The 21365-nt window shown below is 42.2% G+C and overlaps 1 protein-coding gene across 15 annotated transcripts in view; it reads left to right on the top strand.

Annotated features, from left to right (window-relative positions):
- The window catches only part of LOC139762749 (trithorax group protein osa-like), a 437278-nt gene that overhangs the window by 306490 nt on the left and 109423 nt on the right, over positions 1 to 21365 (top strand). For all 15 annotated transcript variants that reach the window (XM_071687843.1, XM_071687851.1, XM_071687853.1 and 12 more), the window contains one exon: positions 2090 to 2319. In XM_071687843.1, the coding sequence (XP_071543944.1) occupies positions 2090 to 2319 (230 nt within the window). The remainder of the gene's footprint in view (positions 1 to 2089; positions 2320 to 21365) is intronic.

Genomic DNA, 21365 nt, shown 5'->3' with positions numbered 1-21365 from the left:
CCACCTCCGACACATATATCCTCTTGGTCAATCTTTCCTCACTCATTCTCTCCATGTGCCCAAACCATTTCAAAACACCCATGGAACCATGGAAGCGGAAGTGGATCATAGGGTGGGGGAGGGGGCGAAAATTCTGGGAGCCTTGAAGAATGTGTGGAAGTCGAGAACATTATCTCGGAAAGCAAAAATGGGTATGTTTGAAGGAATAGTGGTTCCAACAATGTTGTATAGTTGCGAGGCGTGGGCTATGGATAGAGTTGTGCGCAGGAGGATGGATGTGCTGGAAATGAGATGTTTGAGGACAATGTGTGGTGTGAGGTGGTTTGATTGAGTAAGTAACGTAAGGGTGAGAGAGAGGTGTGGAAATAAAAAGAGCGTGGTTGAGAGAGCAGAAGAGGTGTTTTGAAATGGTTTGGGCACATGGAGAGAATGAGTGAGGAAAGATTGACCAAGAGGATATATGTGTCGGAGGTGGAGGGAACGAGGAGAAGTGGGAGACCAAATTGGAGGTGGAAAGATGGAGTGAAAAAGATTTTGTGTGATCGGGGCCTGAACATGCAGGAGGGTGAAAGGAGGGCAAGGAATAGAGTGAATTGGATCGATTTGGTATACTGGGGTTGACGTGCTGTCAGTGGATTGAATCAGGGCATGTGAAGCGTCTGGGGTAAACCATGGAAAGCTGTGTAGGTATGTATATTTGCGTGTGTGCACGTACGTATATACATGTGTATGGGGGTGGGTTGGGCCATTTTTTCGTCTGTTTCCTTGTGCTACCTCGCAAACGCGGGAGACAGCAACAAAGCAAAAAATATATATATATATATATATATATATATATATATATATATATATATATATATATATATATATACACACTAGTGAGGATATTCCCTCAAAAGCTCAGTCCTCTGTTCTTAACGCTACCTTGCTAACGTGCGGGAAATGGCGAATAGTATGAAAAAAACACACACACACACACACACACACACACACACACACACACACACACACACACACACACACATATATATATATATATATATATCTATCTATCTATCTATATATATATATATATATATATATATATATATATATATATATATATATATATATATATATATATAGGGTCAAAGAGGGCATTTCAAGCCATTGTTCTTTTGCCATTGCTTCCTTTGCTAAGGCTAGAAAGTGAAAAAAAATTCCAAAAAAGCTGGAAACTTATTGATAGAAATGGTATTTGTCATATTACTGATACTGATATTTGGGATCCAGTTTACCATAGTCATGTTGAGTTCTCTCTAAGTCTACAGATATATGTACATTTTTTGTATTTACATTATTGTCACAAATTATATATCACAATATACCATGAAAATGCAAGACTTAGGAAAACCTAAGCATTGATAAATTTGGGTTCCAGATCCATACATTTAATTACTTTTGTTCCATGAATTAACCAAAACATACCATAGATTACACTCAATCCTTGATGAATATATCCCATTGATATCATCCTCCAATTGATTCTCAGATGGATATAATTTTGGAATAGATTTTTTCTGACTTGAAGCAGACTTTTCCCATTTGATTCACCAAACGAAATGTACTGTTTTGATTTTTTTTAGATATGCTTGGAATGTTATCTCTCCAGTTTTTTAGTTTTGGTTATCATTTCATTAGTAATGTTGATTGTATTCAGATTATGTTGTTTGTGTAATATTTTTTGTTTCTGGTATCAGAAAATGTGTTTTTGTGATTCCTAGTTATGTCATGTTAATTTTAAAAAAGTATTGATAAGATAACCATAATAACTATAGTTTTGTTAACTTTGTAGTTTTCTTAATTTGCATTACATATAATTTGCTATGTTGTTCAATATAAGATTGGCACACTGATCACAGCAGCAAAGTTTAGTTTTATCCTCATATGTCAATCGATTATTTCAGTTTTATGATTTTTATTTCTTTCAGTTATTATATTTGCTATGCAATCTCTCACAGTGATTATTATACACAAATCATCATACTTCCTTAGCCACGGAAGACAACAGATATGAAGCAGTGCCAGTGAACACATTGTTTGCCCACAGGTTATCAGGGATACCAAGGGGGGCAATATCATGGTTACCAGGGTATGCCAGGTGGCTATGGTCAAGGGGGTTATCCCAATTCTGGCTATCCTCCCGATGGGCGTCCCTATCCACCCCCAGGACCAACCAACCATCAGGGCAACTATCAAGGGAACTACCAACAGCCTGGTACCTACCAGCGGCCGGCTTATGCCTCAGGTCAGCCCGGCTATCAGCAAGACCAGTACCCGGTAGGTTGGACAAGATCCGTTTTCCCCTTATACTAACTTTAGCTTGGAGTGTGTACTTTTTTCTTCAGTGTCTTTTACGTTCCACATTAACAAAGTATCTTTGCTGTGTTATACTTTAAAAGTGTATAATTTATAGTACATTGCTTGCTTCAGTTACTTTCTTCATAAGCTTATTCCCCATCTTCCAATTATGTAAGAATAACAGCATTTATATATAGTAAACCTTTCCCAAAATTTACCCTAAGATTTGCATTTCTTATGGGTAACAATAGCTGTACTCACAGAAAAATATAAACCTTTAAATAATAAGAGATTTTCGTAAAATGTAAAAGACAGTGTGTATACATAACTATATATAAGTGTATATATATATATATATATATATATATATATATTTTTCTTTTCTTTTAAACTATTCGCCATTTCCCGCGTTAGCGAGGTAGCGTTAGGAACAGAGGACTGGGCCTTTTTTGGAATACCCTCACCTGGCCCCCTCTGTTCCTTTTTTTGGAAAATTAAAAAAAAAAAAAAAAAACCCCGAGAGGGGAGGATTTCCAGCCCCCCGCTCCCTCCCCTTTTAGTCGCCTTCTACGACATGCAAGGAATACATGGGAAGTATTCTTTCTCCCATATATATATATTTTTTTTTGCTTAGTCGCTGTCTCCCGCGTTTGCAAGGTAGCGCAAGGAAACAGACGAAAGAAATGGCCCAACCCACCCCCATACACATGTATATACATACGTCCACATGCAAATATACATACCCACACAGCTTTCCATGGTTCACCCTAGACGCTTCACATGCCCTGATTCAATCCACTGACAGCACGTCAACCCCGGTATACCACATCGATCCAATTCACTCTATTCCTTGCCCTCCTTTCACCCTCCTGCATGTTCAGGCCCCGATCACACAAAATCTTTTTCACTCCATCTTTCCACCTCCAATTTGGTCTCCCACTTCTCCTCATTCCCTCCACCTCCGACACATATATCCTCTTGGTCAATCTTTCCTCACTCATTCTCTCCATGTGCCCAAACCATTTCAAAACACCTTCTTCTGCTCTCTCAACCACGCTCTTTTTATTTCCACACATCTCTCTTACCCTTACGTTACTTACTCGATCAAACCACCTCACACCACACATTGTCCACAAACATCTCATTTCCAGCACATCCATCCTCCTGCGCACAACTCTATCCATAGCCATGCTTCGCAACCATACAACATTGTTAAAACCACTATTCCTTCAAACATACCCATTTTTGCTTTCCGAGATAATGTTCTCGACTTCCACACATTCTTCAAGGCTCCCAGAATTTTCGCCCCCTCCCCCACCTTATGATCCACTTCCGCTTCCATGGTTCCATCCGCTGCCAGATCCACTCCCAGATATCTAAAACACTTTACTTCCTCCAGTTTTTCTCCATTCAAACTTACCTCCCAATTGACTTGACCCTCAACCCTACTGTACCTAATTACCTTGCTCTTATTCACATTTACTCTTAACTTTCTTCTTTCACACACTTTACCAAACTCAGTCACCAGCTTCTGCAGTTTCTCACATGAATCAGCCAACAGCGCTGTATCATCAGCGAACAACAACTGACTCACTTCCCAAGCTCTCTCATCCCCAACAGACTTCATACTTGCCCCTCTTTCCAAAACTCTTGCATTCACCTCCCTAACAACCCCATCCATAAACAAATTAAACGACCATGGAGACATCACACACCCCTTCCGCAAACCTACATTCACTGAGAACCAATCACTTTCCTCTCTTCCTACACGTACACATGCCTTACATCCTCGATAAGAACTTTTCACTGCTTCTAACAACTTGCCTCCCACATCATATATTCTTAATGCCTTCCACAGAGCATCTCTATCAACTCTATCATATGCCTTCTCCAGATCCATACATGCTACATACAAATCCATTTGCTTTTCTAAGTATTTCTCACATACATTTTTCAAAGCAAACACCTGATCCACACATCCTCTACCACTTCTGAAACCACACTGCTCTTCCCCAATCTGATGCTCTGTACATGCCTTCACCCTCTCAATCAATACCCTCCCATATAATTTACCAGGAATACTCAACAAACTTATACCTCTGTAATTTGAGCACTCACTCTTATCCCCTTTGCCTTTGTACAATGGCACTATGCACGCATTCCGCCAATCCTCAGGCACCTCACCATGAGTCATACATACATTAAATAACCTTACCAACCAGTCAACAATACAGTCACCCCCTTTTTTAATAAATTCCACTGCAATACCATCCAAACCTGCTGCCTTGCCGGCTTTCATCTTCCGCAAAGCTTTCACTACCTCTTCTCTGTTTACCAAATCATTTTCCCTAACCCTCTCACTTTGCACACCACCTCGACCAAAACACCCTATATCTGCCACTCTATCATCAAACACATTCAACAAACCTTCAAAATACTCACTCCATCTCCTTCTCACATCACCACTACTTGTTATCATCTCCCCATTTGCGCCCTTCACTGAAGTTCCCATTTGCTCCCATTTGTGATAGCGAGGTAGCGTTAAGAACAGAGGACTGGGCCTTTTTTGGAATATCCTCACCTGGCTCCCTCTGTTCCTTCTTTTGGAAAATTAAAAAAAAAAAAAAAAAGAGAGAGGGGAGGATTTCCAGCCCCCCCGCTCCATATATATATATTTATTATTTTTTTTTTTATTATACTTTGTCGCTGTCCCCCGCGTTTGCGAGGTAGCGCAAGGAAACAGACGAAAGAAATGGCCCAACCCCCCCCCATACACATGTATATACATACGTCCACACACGCAAATATACATACCTACACAGCTTTCCATGGTTTACCCCAGACGCTTCACATGCCTTGATTCAATCCACTGACAGCACGTCAACCCCAGTATACCACATCGATCCAATTCACTCTATTCCTTGCCCTCCTTTCACCCTCCTGCATGTTCAGGCCCCGATCACACAAAATCTTTTTCACTCCATCTTTCCACCTCCAATTTGGTCTCCCTCTTCTCCTCGTTCCCTCCACCTCCGACACATATATCCTCTTGGTCAATCTTTCCTCACTCATTCTCTCCATGTGCCCAAACCACTTCAAAACATCCTCTTCTGCTCTCTCAACCACGCTCTTTTTATTTCCACACATCTCTCTTACCCTTACGTTACTCACTCGATCAAACCACCTCACACCACACATTGTCCTCAAACATCTCATTTCCAGCACATCCATCCTCCTGCGCACAACTCTATCCATAGCCCACGCCTCGCAACCATACAACATTGTTGGAACCACTATTCCTTCAAACATACCCATTTTTGCTTTCCGAGATAATGTTCTCGACTTCCACACATTCTTCAAGGCCCCCAGAATTTTCGCCCCCTCCCCCACCCTATGATCCACTTCTACTTCCATGGTTCCATCCGCTGCCAGATCCACTCCCAGATATCTAAAACACTTCACTTCCTCCAGTTTTTCTCCATTCAAACTCACCTCCCAATTGACTTGACCCTCAACCCTACTGTACCTAATAACCTTGCTCTTATTCACATTTACTCCTAAACTTTCTTCTTCCACACACTTTACCAAACTCAGTCACCAGCTTCTGCAGTTTCTCACATGAATCAGCCACCAGCGCTGTATCATCAGCGAACAACAACTGACTCACTTCCCAAGCTCTCTCATCCCCAACAGACTTCATACTTGCCCCTCTTTCCAAAACTCTTGCATTTACCTCCCTAACAACCCCATCCATAAACAAATTAAACAACCATGGAGACATCACACACCCCTTCCGCAAACCTACATTCACTGAGAACCAATCACTTTCCTCTCTTCCTACACGTACACATGCCTTACATCCTCGATAAGAACTTTTCACTGCTTCTAACAACTTGCCTCCCACACCATATATTCTTAATACCTTCCACAGAGCATCTCTATCAACTCTATCATATGCCTTCTCCAGATCCATAAATGCTACATACAAATCCATTTGCTTTTCTAAGTATTTCTCACATACATTTTTCAAAGCAAACACCTGATCCACACATCCTCTACCACTTCTGAAACCACACTGCTCTTCCCCAATCTGATGCTCTGTACATGCCTTCACCCTCTCAATCAATACCCTCCCATATAATTTACCAGGAATACTCAACAAACTTATACCTCTGTAATTTGAGCACTCACTCTTATCCCCTTTGCCTTTGTACAATGGCACTATGCACGCATTCCGCCAATCCTCAGGCACCTCACCATGAGTCATACATACATTAAATAACCTTACCAACCAGTCAACAATACAGTCACCCCCTTTTTTAATAAATTCCACTGCAATACCATCCAAACCTGCTGCCTTGCCGGCTTTCATCTTCCGCAAAGCTTTCACTACCTCTTCTCTGTTTACCAAATCATTTTCCCTAACCCTCTCACTTTGCACACCACCTCGACCAAAACACCCTATATCTGCCACTCTATCATCAAACACATTCAACAAACCTTCAAAATACTCACTCCATCTCCTTCTCACATCACCACTACTTGTTATCACCTCCCCATTTGCGCCCTTCACTGAAGTTCCCATTTGCTCCCTTGTCTTACACACTTTATTTACCTCCTTCCAGAACATCTTTTTATTCTCCCTAAAATTTAATGATACTCTCTCACCCCAACTCTCATTTGCCCTTTTTTTCACCTCTTGCACCTTTCTCTTGACCTCCTGTCTCTTTCTTTTATACATCTCCCACTCAATTGCATTTTTTCCCTGCAAAAATCGTTCAAATGCCTCTCTCTCTTCTCTTTCACTAATACTCTTACTTCTTCATCCCACCACTCACTACCCTTTCTAATCAACCCACCTCCCACTCTTCTCATGCCACAAGCATCTTTTGCGCAATCCATCACTGATTCCCTAAATACATCCCATTCCTCCCAACTCCCCTTACTTCCATTGTTCTCACCTTTTTCCATTCTGTACTCAGTCTCTCCTGGTACTTCCTCACACAGGTCTCCTTCCCAAGCTCACTTACTCTCACCACCCTCTTCACCCCAACATTCACTCTTCTTTTCTGAAAACCCATACAAATCTTCACCTTAGCCTCCACAAGATAATGATCAGACATCCCTCCAGTTGCACCTTTCAGCACATTAACATCCAAAAGTTTCTCTTTCGCACGCCTGTCAATTAACACGTAATCCAATAACGCTCTCTGGCCATCTCTCCTACTTACATAAGTATACTTATGTATATCTCGCTTTTTAAACCAGGTATTCCCAATCATCAGTCCTTTTTCAGCACATAAATCTACAAGCTCTTCACCATTTCCATTTACAACACTGAACACCCCATGTATACCAATTATTCCCTCAACTGCCACATTACTCACCTTTGCATTCAAATCACCCATCACTATAACCCGGTCTCGTGCATCAAAACCACTAACACACTCATTCAGCTGCTCCCAAAACACTTGCCTCTCATGATCTTTCTTCTCATGCCCAGGTGCATATGCACCAATAATCACCCACCTCTCTCCATCAACTTTCAGTTTTACCCATATTAATCGAGAATTTACTTTCTTACATTCTATCACATACTCCCACAACTCCTGTTTCAGGAGTATTGCTACTCCTTCCCTTGCTCTTGTCCTCTCACTAACCCCTGACTTTACTCCCCAGACATTCCCAAACCACTCTTCCCCTTTACCCTTGAGCTTCGTTTCACTCAGAGCCAAAACATCCAGGTTCCTTTCCTCAAACATACTACCTATCTCTCCTTTTTTCACATCTTGGTTACATCCACACACATTTAGGCACCCCAGTCTGAGCCTTCGAGGAGGATGAGCACTCCCCGCGTGACTCCTTCTTCTGTTTCCCATTTTAGAAAGTTAATACAAGGAGGGGAGGATTTCTGGCCCCCCGCTCCCGTCCCCTCTAGTCGCTTTCTACGACACGCGAGGAATATGTGGGAAGTATTCTTTCACCCCTATCCCCAGGGATAAGATACATATATATATACATATACACATACACACACATACACATACATACGCACATATACACACACACACACATACATATATATACATATGAAAAATGTAAGAAACAATTTAGAAAACTGAAACTTCTAGCTTGAAATGAATGAAAAAATGAATGTCACATAATGGTTCAACCTCTGGCTATGGAAAAAGGAAATGTATAGTTTATTTACACAAACGTCAATAGCAGTTCTCATCAATTTCACCACTGTATCAATAAGCTTCAATGTCTAAGCTACATTTTTCTCCAATTTCACTATTTTCTTGTCAAAACACCATGTATGAAAACTATCACTCCAGTAACACAACTATAAACATTTACTTCCCCTTTAAAAAAAAGTTCTGGGGAAGTCTGTCTCGTTACACTGCGGGAAACTCTACCACCTGGCGAGGTTTGTGTTGCAATGGTTCCCGATTCACAAACGTAGTAGCATCACTGGTGGGCCAAGGTAGTTCCGTTTGCGAAGAGGCGCTTTATATGATGTCTTGACACACGATGATCTTAACGAGGTGATGATAGAGGTCCAGTGGAAGTGTTGGTCAGCGATGGGCAATTTCCTTGCCATGCTGAAGGACACAGTTCCCGTCACGGCGATTCTCTTCCACCGTCTGGGAGGAGCCACGATGATGCCGCTCTTGCTACTGACAGAGGCGCCGAACCACTGGTGACTCCTCTCCCTGCGGCAGACTTGCCCCCACTGTGATAAAGGGGCGATGGTGCCCAGTGCGTACTAAGTGTGCACTGCCTTCGTCGCCCCCAGATTTGGCATCATCTGTGTCTCGCTGATTATCTGCTCTTTGCTTGGTTGCTTGACGCAGGTCTTGAGGTGAGCGCGTCTCGGATGGCGGTTCAGTCAAGACATTCATTCCCTTCATGATGTGACAAGCATGGCTGGAGTCCAGTGATGAACACAGGCATGCTTGTAATTATATAGAGTTGAGGGGCAAGTCAATTGGGAGGTGAGTTTGAACGGAGAAAAACTGGAGGAAGTGAAGTGTTTTAGATATTTGGGAGTGGATCTGGCAGCGGATGGAACCATGGAAGCGGAAGTGGATCATAGGGTGGGGGAGGGGGCAAAAATTCTGGGGGCCTTGAAGAATGTGTGGAAGTTGAGAACATTATCTCGGAAAGCAAAAATGGGTATGTTTGAAGGAATAGTGGTTCCAACAATGTTGTATGGTTGCGAGGCATGGGCTATGGATAGAGTTGTGCGCAGGAGGATGGATGTGCTGGAAATGAGATGTTTGAGGACAATGTGTGGTGTGAGGTGGTTTGATCGAGTGAGTAACGTAAGGGTAAGAGAGATGTGTGGAAATAAAAAGAGCGTGGTTGAGAGAGCAGAAGAGGGTGTTTTGAAGTGGTTTGGGCACATGGAGAGGATGAGTGAGGAAAGATTGACCAAGAGGATATATGTGTCGGAGGTGGAGGGAGCAAGGTGAAGAGGGAGACCAAATTGAAGGTGGAAAGATGGAGTGAAAAAGATTTTGTGTGATCGGGGCCTGAACTTGCAGGAGGGTGAAAGGAGGGCAAGGAATAGAGTGAATTGGAGCGATGTGGTATACCGGGGTTGACGTGCTGTCAGTGGATTGAATCAAGGCATGTGAAGCGTCTGGGGTAAACCATGGAAAGCTTTGTAGGTATGTATATTTGCGTGTGTGGACGTATGTATATACATGTGTATGGGGGGGTTGGGCCATTTCTTTCATCTGTTTCCTTGCGCTACCTCGCAAACGCGGGAGACAGCGACAAAGTATAAAAAAAAAAAAAATATAGGGGATAGGGGATTAAGAATACTTCGCACGTATTCCCTGCGTGTCGTAGAAGGCGACTAAAAGGGGAGGGAGCGGGGGGCTGGAAATCCTCCCCTCTCGTTTTTTTTTAATTTTCCAAAAGAAGGAACAGAGGGGGCCAGGTGAGGATATTCTGAAAAAGGCCCAGTCCTCTGTTCTTAACGTTACCTCGCTAATGCGGGAAATGGCGAATAGTTTAAAAAAAAAAAAAAAAAATATATATATATATATATATATATATATATATATATATATGGTTGTTTAATTTGTTTATGGATGGGGTTGTAAAGGAGGTAAATGCAAGAGTCCTGGAAAGAGGGGCAAGTATGAAGTCTGTTGGGGATGAGAGAGCTTGGGAAGTGAGTCAATTGTTGTTCGCTGATGATACAGCGCTGGTGGCTGATTCATGTGAGAAACTGCAGAAGCTGGTGACTGAGTTTGGTAAAGTGTGTGGAAGAAGAAAGTTGAGAGTAAATGTGAATAAGAGCAAGGTTATTAGGTACAGTAGGGGTGAGGGTCAAGTCAATTGGGAGGTGAGTTTGAATGGAGAAAAACTGGAGGAAGTGAAGTGTTTTAGATATCTGGGAGTGGATCTGTCAGCGGATGGAACCATGGAAGCGGAAGTGGATCATAGGGTGGGGGAGGGGGCGAAAATTTTGGGAGCCTTGAAAAATGTGTGGAAGTCGAGAACATTATCTCGGAAATCAAAAATGGGTATGTTTGAGGGAATAGTGGTTCCAACAATGCTGTATGGTTGCGAGGCGTGGGCTATGGATAGAGATGTGCGCAGGAGGATGGATGTGCTGGAAATGAGATGTTTGAGGACAATGTGTGGTGTGAGGTGGTTTGATCGAGTAAGTAACGTAAGGGTAAGAGAGATGTGTGGAAATAAAAAGAGCGTGGTCGAGAGAGCAGAAGAGGGTGTTTTGAAATGGTTTGGGCACATGGAGAGAATGAGTGAGGAGAGATTGACCAAGAGGATATATGTGTCGGAGGTGGAGGGAACGAGGAGAAGAGGGAGACCAAATTGGAGGTGGAAAGATGGAGTGAAAAAGATTTTGTGTGATCGGGGCCTGAACATGCAGGAGGGTGAAAGGAGGGCAAGAAATAGAGTGAATTGGAGTCATGTGGTATACAGGGGTTGACGTGCTGTCAGTGGATTGAAGCAAGGCATGTGAAGCGTCTGGGGTAAACCATGGAAAGCTGTGTAGGTATGTATATTTGCGTGTCTGGACGTGTGTATGTACATGTGTATGGGGGGGGGGGGTTGGGCCATTTCTTTCGTCTGTTTCCTTGCGCTACCTCGCAAACGCGGGAGACAGCGACAAAGTATAAAAAAAAAAAAAAAAAAAAAAAAAAAAATATATATATATATATATATATATGTATATATATATATATATATATATATATATATATATATATATATATATATATATATATATATATATATGCTACCTTGTGCACGCACAGGGGGAGGGGGGTGCCATATTATGTGTGGCTGGGTGACGACAGGAATGAATGAAAGCAGCAAGTATGAATATGTATATTTGTATATAAGTAAATGTCTGTGTATGTATATATATGTATATGTTGAAATGTATAGGTATGTATATGTGCGTGTGTGGGCGTGTATGTATATATATGTGTATGTGGGTGGGTTAGGCCATTCTTTTGTCTGTTTCCTTGCACTACATTGCTAACGTGGGAGACACTAAGTTAAAAGAAAGACATATGTAAATATATTATTTATTTATTCATACTTGCTGCCTTCATCCACTCCTGTCGCCACCCCGCCACACTTAAAATGGCACCCCCTTCCACATGTGCGTGTGCGAGGTAGCACCAGGAAAGACAACAAAGGCCACATTCGTTCGCACACAGTCTCTAGCTGTCATGTGTAATGCACTGAAACCACAGCTCCCTTTCCACATCTAGGCCCCACAAAACTTTCCATGGTTTACCCAAGACACTTCACATGCCCTGGTTCAATCCATTGACAGCACATCGACCCCGGTATACCACATCGTTCCAATCCATTCTATTCCTTGCACGCCTTTCAGTTTCCTGTATGTTCGGGCCCCGATCGCTCAAAATCTTTTTCACTCCATCCTTCCACCTCCAATTTGGTCTCCCACTTCTCCTCATTCCTTCCACCTCCGACACATATATCCTCTATGTCAGTCTTTCCTCACTCATTCTCTCCATGTAACCAAACTAGTTCAATACATCCTTTTCTGCTCTCTCAACCACTCTTTTTGTTACCACACATCTCTCTTACCCTTTCATTACTTACTCGATCAAACCACCTCACACCACATATTGTCCTCAAACATTTAATTTCGAAAACACCCACCCTCCTCCGCACAACTCACTCTATAGCCCACGCCTTACAATCATATAACATTGTTGGAACCACTATTCCTTCAAACATACCCATTTTTGCTCCCCAACATTCACTGGGAACCAATCACTTTCCTCTCTTCGTACTCATACACATGACATACATCCTTGGTAAAACCTTTTCACTACTTACAGCAACTTACTCCCACTCCTTATAATCTTAAGACCTTCCACAAAGCATCTCTATCAACTCTATCATATGGCTTCTCCTGATCCATAAATGCTACATACAAATCCACCTCTTTATTTAAGTATTTCTTACATTCTTCAAAGCAAACACCTGATCCACACATCCTCTATCACTTCTGAAATGATGCTGCTCTTCCCAGTCCCCAGTCTGATGCTCTGTACATACCTTCACCCTCTCAATCAATAAACTCCCATATAATTTCCCAAGAATACTCAACAAACTTATGCCTCTGTGGTTTGAACACTCGTCTTTATCCCCTTTGCCTTTGTACCATGGCTCCATGAATGCATTCTGCCAATCTTCAGGCACTTCCCCATTGCCCATACACACTTTGGGTAAGTTCCGCTGGAATACCATCCAAACCCACTACCTTGCTGGATATCGTTTTCCGCATAGCTTTCACTTCCTCTTCTCCCTTTACCAAACCACTCTCCCTGACCCTTTCACTTTACACACCACCCTGACCAAGACACCCTATATCTGCCACTCTATCATCAAACACATTCAACAGACCTTCAAAATACTCACTCCATCACCTTCTCACTTCATCACTAACTGTTGATACCTCCCCACTTGCCCCTTCACCAATGTTCCCATTTGTTCTCTTGTCTCATTCACGTTATTTACCTCCAAAAACATCTTTTTATTCTCCCTAAGATTTAATGGTACTCTCTCACCCAACTCTCTTATACCCTCTGTTTCAACCCTTGCACCTTTTTCCTGACTTCTTGCCACTTTCTTTTATACATCTCCCAGTCGTTTGCACCACTTCCCTTCAATTATTGTCCAAATGCCTCTCTTTTTTCTTTCACTAACAACTTTACTTCATCCCCTCACTCACTACCCTTTCTAATCTGCCCACCTCCCACCTTTCTAATGCCACATGTATCTTTTGCACAAGCCATCACTATGTCCTTAAATACATCCCATTCCTTGCCCACTCACCTTCACGTCATTTGCTCTCACCTTTTGCGATTCTACACTCAATCTCTCCGGGGACTTCCTCACGCAAGTCTCCGTTCCAAGCTCGCTTAATCTCACCACTCTCTTCTCCCCATACATTCTCTCTTATTTTTTTGAAAACCTCTACAAATCTTCACCTTCACTTCCACAAGATAGTGATGAGACATCCCTCCAGCTGCTCCTCTCAGCATATTAACATCTAAAAGTCTCTCTTTTAAATGCCTGTCAATTAACATAATCCAAAAATGCCCTTTGACCGTCTCTCCTACTCACATGCGTATACTTATGTATATTTTTTTTTCATACTATTCGCCATTTCCCGTGATAGCGAGGTAGCATTAAGAACAGAGGACTGGGCCTTTGAGGGAATATCTTCACCTGGCCCCCTTCTTTGTTCCTTCTTTTGGAAAATTAAAAAAAGAAAACGAGAGGGGAGGATTTCCGGCCCCTCGCTCCCTTCCCTTTTAGTCGCCTTCTACGACACACAGGGAATACGTGGGAAGTGTTCTTTCTCCCCTATCCCCAGGGATAATATATATATATATATATATATATATATATATATATATATATATATATATATATATATATATATATATATTCTTCTTTCTTTCAAACTATTCGCCATTTCCCGCATTAGCGAGGTAGCGTTAAGAACAGAGGACTGGGCCTTTCAGGGAATACCCTCACCTGGCCCAATTCTCTGTTCCTTCTTTTGGAAAATTAAAAAAAAAAAAAAAAAAAAAAAAAAAAAAAACCGAGAGGGGAGGATTTCCAGCCCCCCGCTCCCTCCGCTTTTAGTCGCCTTCTACGACACGCAGGGAATACGTGGGAAGTACTCTTAATCCCCTATCCCCAGGGATATATATATATATATATATATATATATATTTTTTTTTTTTTTTTTTTTTTTTTATACTTTGTCGCTGTCTCCCGCGTTTGCGAGGTAGCGCAAGGAAACAGACGAAAGAAATGGCCCAACCCCCCCCATACACATGTACATACACACGTCCACACACGCAAATATACATACCTACACAGCTTTCCATGGTTTACCCCAGACGCTTCACATGCCTTGATTCAATCCACTGACAGCACGTCAACCCCTGTATACCACATCGCTCCAATTCACTCTATTCCTTGCCCTCCTTTCACCCTCCTGCATGTTCAGGCCCCGATCACACAAAATCCTTTTCACTCCATCTTTCCACCTCCAATTTGGTCTCCCTCTTCTCCTCGTTCCCTCCACCTCCGACACATATATCCTCTTGGTCAATCTTTCCTCACTCATTCTCTCCATGTGCCCAAACCATTTCAAAACACCCTCTTCTGCTCTCTCAACCACGCTCTTTTTATTTCCACACATCTCTCTTACCCTTACGTTACTTACTCGATCAAACCACCTCACACCACACATTGTCCTCAAACATCTCATTTCCAGCACATCCATCCTCCTGCGCACAACTCTATCCATAGCCCACGCCTCGCAACCATACAACATTGTTGGAACTACTATTCCTTCAAACATACCCATTTTTGCTTTCCGGGATAATGTTCTCGACTTCCACACATTTTTCAAGGCTCCCAAAATTTTCGCCCCCTCCCCCACCCTATGATCCACTTCCGCTTCCATGGTTCCATCCGCTGACAGATCCACTCCCAGATATCTAAAACACTTCACTTCCTCCAGCCTCTCACCATTCAAACTCACCTCCCAATTGACTTGACCCTCAACCCTACTGTACCTAATAACCTTGCTCTTATTCACATTTACTCTTAACTTTCTTCTTCCACACACTTTACCAAACTCAGTCACCAGCTTCTACAGTTTCTCACATGAATCAGCCACCAGCGCTGTATCATCAGCGAACAACAACTGACTCACTTCCCAAGCTCTCTCATCCCCAACAGACTTCATACTTGCCCCTCTTTCCAAAACTCTTGCATTTACCTCCCTAACAACCCCATCCATAAACAAATTAAACAACCATGGAGACATCACACACCCCTGCCGCAAACCTACATTCACTGAGAACCAATCACTTTCCTCTCTTCCTACACGTACACATGCCTTACATCCTCGATAGAAACTTTTCACTGCTTCTAACAACTTTCCTCCCACACCATATATTCTTAATACCTTCCACAGAGCATCTCTATCAACTCTATCATATGCCTTCTCCAGATCCATAAATGCTACATACAAATCCATTTGCTTTTCTAAGTATTTCTCACATACATTCTTCAAAGCAAACACCTGATCCACACATCCTCTATATATCTTTTCTTTTCTGTCAAACTATTCGCCATTTCCCGCATTAGCGAGGTAGCGTTAAGAACAGAGGACTGGGCCTTGAGGGAATACCCTCACCTGGCCCAATTCTGTTCCTTCTTTTGGGAAAAAAAAAAAAAAAAAGAAAAAAAAAACGAGAGGGGAGGATTTCCAGTCAGGGGTTAGTGAGAGGACAAGAGCAAGGGAAGGAGTAGCAATACTCCTGAAACAGGAGTTGTGGGAGTATGTGATAGAGTGTAAGAAAGTAAATTCTCGATTAATATGGGTAAAACTGAAAGTTGATGGAGAGAGGTGGGTGATTATTGGTGCATATGCACCTGGGCATGAGAAGAAAGATCAAGAGAGGCAAGTGTTTTGGGAGCAGCTGAATGAGTGTGTTAGTGGTTTTGATGCACGAGACCGGGTTATAGTGATGGGTGATTTGAATGCAAAGGTGAGTAATGTGGCAGTTGAGGGAATAATTGGTATACATGGGGTGTTCAGTGTTGTAAATGGAAATGGTGAAGAGCTTGTAGATTTATGTGCTGAAAAAGGACTGATGATTGGGAATACCTGGTTTAAAAAGCGAGATATACATAAGTATACTTATGTAAGTAGGAGAGATGGCCAGAGAGCGTTATTGGATTACGTGTTAATTGACAGGCGTGCAAAAGAGAAACTTTTGGATGTTAATGTGCTGAGAGGTGCAACTGGAGGGATGTCTGATCATTATCTTGTGGAGGCTAAGGTGAAGATTTGTATGGGTTTTCAGAAAAGAAGAGTGAATGTTGGGGTGAAGAGGGTGGTGAGAGTAAGTGAGCTTGAGAAGGAGACCTGTGTGAGGAAGTACCAGGAGAGACTGAGTACAGAATGGAAAAAGGTGAGAACAAAGGAGGTAAGGGGAGTGGGGGAGGAATGGGATGTATTTAGGGAATCAGTGATGGATTGCGCAAAAGATGCTTGTGGCATGAGAAGAGTGGGAGGTGGGTTGATTAGAAAGGGTAGTGAGTGGTGGGATGAAGAAGTAAGAGTATTAGTGAAAGAGAAGAGAGAGGCATTTGGACGATTTTTGCAGGGAAAAAATGCAATTGAGTGGGAGATGTATAAAAGAGACAGGAGGTCAAGAGAAAGGTGCAAGAGGTGAAAAAAAGGGCAAATGAGAGTTGGGGTGAGAGAGTATCATTAAATTTTAGGGAGAATAAAAAGATGTTCTGGAAGGAGGTAAATAAAGTGCGTAAGACAAGGGAGCAAATGGGAACTTCAGTGAAGGGCGCAAATGGGGAGGGGATAACAAGTAGTGGTGATGTGAGAAGGAGATGGAGTGAGTATTTTGAAGGTTTGTTGAATGTGTTTGATGATAGAGTGGCAGATATAGGGTGTTTTGGTCGAGGTGGTGTGCAAAGTGAGAGGGTTAGGGAAAGTGATTTGGTAAACAGAGAAGAGGTAGTGAAAGCTTTGCGGAAGATGAAAGCCGGCAAGACAGCAGGTTTGGATGGTATTGCAGTGGAATTTATTAAAAAAGGGGGTGACTGTATTGTTGACTGGTTGGTAAGGTTATTTAATGTATGTATGACTCATGGTGAGGTGCCTGAGGATTGGCAGAATGCGTGCATAGTGCCATTGTACAAAGGCAAAGGGGATAAGAGTGAGTGCTCAAATTACAGAGGTATAAGTTTGTTGAGTATTCCTGGTAAATTATATGGGAGGGTATTGATTGAGAGGGTGAAGGCATGTACAGAGCATCAGATTGGGGAGGAGCAGTGTGGTTTCAGAAGTGGTAGAGGATGTGTGGATCAGGTGTTTGCTTTGAAGAATGTATGTGAGAAATACTTAGAAAAGCAAATGGATTTGTATGTAGCATTTATGGATCTGGAGAAGGCATATGATAGAGTTGATAGAGATGCTCTGTGGAAGGTATTAAGAATATATGGTGTGGGAGGAAAGTTGTTAGAAGCAGTGAAAAGTTTTTATCGAGGATGTAAGGCATGTGTACGTGTAGGAAGAGAGGAAAGTGATTGGTTCTCAGTGAATGTAGGTTTGCGGCAGGGGTGTGTGATGTCTCCATGGTTGTTTAATTTGTTTATGGATGGGGTTGTTAGGGAGGTAAATGCAAGAGTTTTGGAAAGAGGGGCAAGTATGAAGTCTGTTGGGGTTGAGAGAGCTTGGGAAGTGAGTCAGTTGTTGTTCGCTGATGATACAGCGCTGGTGGCTGATTCATGTGAGAAACTGCAGAAGCTGGTGACTGAGTTTGGTAAAGTGTGTGGAAGAAGAAAGTTAAGAGTAAATGTGAATAAGAGCAAGGTTATTAGGTACAGTAGGGTTGAGGGTCAAGTCAATTGGGAGGTGAGTTTGAATGGAGAAAAACTGGAGGAAGTGAAGTGTTTTAGATATCTGGGAGTGGATCTGGCAGCGGATGGAATCATGGAAGCGGAAGTGGATCATAGGGTGGGGGAGGGGGCGAAAATTCTGGGGGCCTTGAAGAATGTGTGGAAGTCGAGAACATTATCTCGGAAAGCAAAAATGGGTATGTTTGAAGGAATAGTGGTTCCAACAATGTTGTATGGTTGCGAGGCGTGGGCTATGGATAGAGTTGTGTGCAGGAGGATGGATGTGCTGGAAATGAGATGTTTGAGGACAATGTGTGGTGTGAGGTGGTTTGATCGAGTGAGTAACGTAAGGGTAAGAGAGATGTGTGGAAATAAAAAGAGCGTGGTTGAGAGAGCAGAAGAGGGTGTTTTGAAGTGGTTTGGGCACATGGAGAGGATGAGTGAGGAAAGATTGACCAAGAGGATATATGTGTCGGAGGTGGAGGGAGCAAGGAGAAGAGGGAGACCAAATTGGAGGTGGAAAGATGGAGTGAAAAAGATTTTGTGTGATCGGGGCCTGAACATGCAGGAGGGTGAAAGGAGGGCAAGGAATAGAGTGAATTGGAGCGATGTGGTATACCGGGGTTGACGTGCTGTCAGTGGATTGAATCAAGGCATGTGAAGCGTCTGGGGTAAACCATGGAAAGCTGTGTAGGTATGTATATTTGCGTGTGTGGACGTATGTATATACATGTGTATGGGGGGGGGGGGGTGGGGCCATTTCTTCCGTCTGTTTCCTTGCGCTACCTCGCAAACGCGGGAGACAGCGACAAAGTATATAAAAAAAAAAAAAGATATATATATATATATATATATATATATATATATATATATATATATATATATATATATATATATATATATATATATCCCTGGGGATAGGGGAGAAAGAATACTTCCCACGTATTCCCTGCGTGTCGTAGAAGGCGACTAAAAGGGGAGGGTGCGGGGGGCTGGAAATCCTCCCCTCTCGTTTTTTTTTTATTTTCCAAAAGAAGGAACAGAGAACGAGGCCAGGTGAGGATATTCCCTCAGAGGCCCAGTCCTCTGTTCTTAACGCTACCTTGCTAACGCGGGAAATGGCGAATAGTATGAAAGATATATATATATATATATAATATATATTTTTTTTTTTTTTCATACCATTCACCATTTCCTGCATTAGCAAGGTAGCGTTAAGAACAGAGGACTGGGCCGTAGAGGGAATATCCTCATATATACATATATACATATATTCATTATGATTAATCGCTGTCTCCCGCATCAGCGAGGTAGCACCAGGAATCAGACGAAGAATGGCTCATCCACTCACATACACACATATACACATAAATGCCCACACATGCACATATACGTATACATATCAACATAACACATACATATATACATATATTTGCTTGCCTTCATCCATCCCTGGCACTACCCCACCCCACAGGAAACAGCATCACTACCCCCTGCTTCAGCAAGGTAGCACCAGGAAAACAAAAAAAAAAAGGCCACATTCATTCACACTCAGTCTCCAGCTGTCACATGTAATGCACCAAAACCACAGCTCCCCATCCACATCCAGACCCCACAGACCTTTCCGTGGCTTACCCCAGACGCTTCACATGCCCTGGTTCAGTCCACTGACAGCACGTCGACCCCGGTATACCACATCATTCCAATTCATTCCTTTCCTTGCATGCCTCTCACCCTTCTGTATGTTCAGGCCCTGATCGCTCAAAATCTGAATAATCATTATGTATAATCATAGCAACACTCAAAGTCTACTTAAGGAACAAAGTTAACAAACCTTATTTTTATTATTTTGACACAAGACTGAAATACTGGCCACAGCCACTATACTTTGAACAAACAAATCCCTCTGATATCAAAATTGTGGAGCAATACACACTTCTCCACTACCACACTATGGACTCAAAATGACATCTGACAAATCTGAGAGCCACACGTCTCTAGACATCAAACTCTGGACACATAATTGCTTTTGACAATAGACTGTGAACCTATTCCCATGTGAAACATCACATTGTGAATGCATACAATGAAAATTGACATATTACAGAAGCCTCAAGTCTTGTGACATCAGATACTGGACATATAATGGCACCTGAGATAAGACTGTGAAGCCATATAAAAGTCTGAGAATAAATTTTCTGGCCCTGAACAGTATGGAGACATACCAACCAACAGACTACTGAAAAACTGTTCTCTGTATGCAGACAGAGGAGACATACACTGGCCCTTGAAAACACTGTGTATGTATATATATCGGTGACAAATATGAGATTAAGGCAGACAATGGCTTCTTACATTAAACTCAGAGAAATTTACTTATGTGTTTGTCTGCATTAAGTGGCCTGCTTTAGGCACAGGAATGCTTTGAGGAAACAAAGCTGAGGGAGATTATTTTTCATAAACATACAACTTGCTTTTTGACATGGAAGAAAATTTCAGAAACTTACTACATAAGCAGGGTTTTGTAAGGAGTGTAGAACACCTGAAATGTTGGTTCATCTTGGTGCACATAGTGTATATGTATATATCTCTTCTTAAACCAGGTATTCTCAATCATCAGTCTTTTTTCAGCTTACAAATCGAATGCTCTTCACTATTTCCATTTACAACACTGAACACCCCATGTACACCAATTATATCCTCAACTACCACATTACTCATTTTCATGTTTAAATCACCCATCACTGATACCTAGTCTTTTGCACCAAAACTACTGGCAATCTCACTCGGCTGCTCTCAAAACATCAGCAATAATCACCCATCTCACTCCATTCTTTTTCAGTTTTACCCACATCGACCTGGAATTTACTTCCTTACACTATATCACACACTCCTACAGCTCCTGATTTACTTCCTTACGCTCTATCACACACTCCTACAGCTCCTGTATTTATTGAGAGGGTGAAGGTATGTACAGAGCATTAGATATCCTTGACTGCTGAGAATTTCCTTCCCTTTCTTATCAGGGGAGCAGTTTTATC

This window comes from Panulirus ornatus, chromosome 44, assembly GCF_036320965.1.
Source record: "Panulirus ornatus isolate Po-2019 chromosome 44, ASM3632096v1, whole genome shotgun sequence".
NCBI lineage: Eukaryota > Metazoa > Arthropoda > Malacostraca > Decapoda > Palinuridae > Panulirus > Panulirus ornatus.
This window is presented reverse-complemented; position numbering and strand designations above follow the sequence as displayed.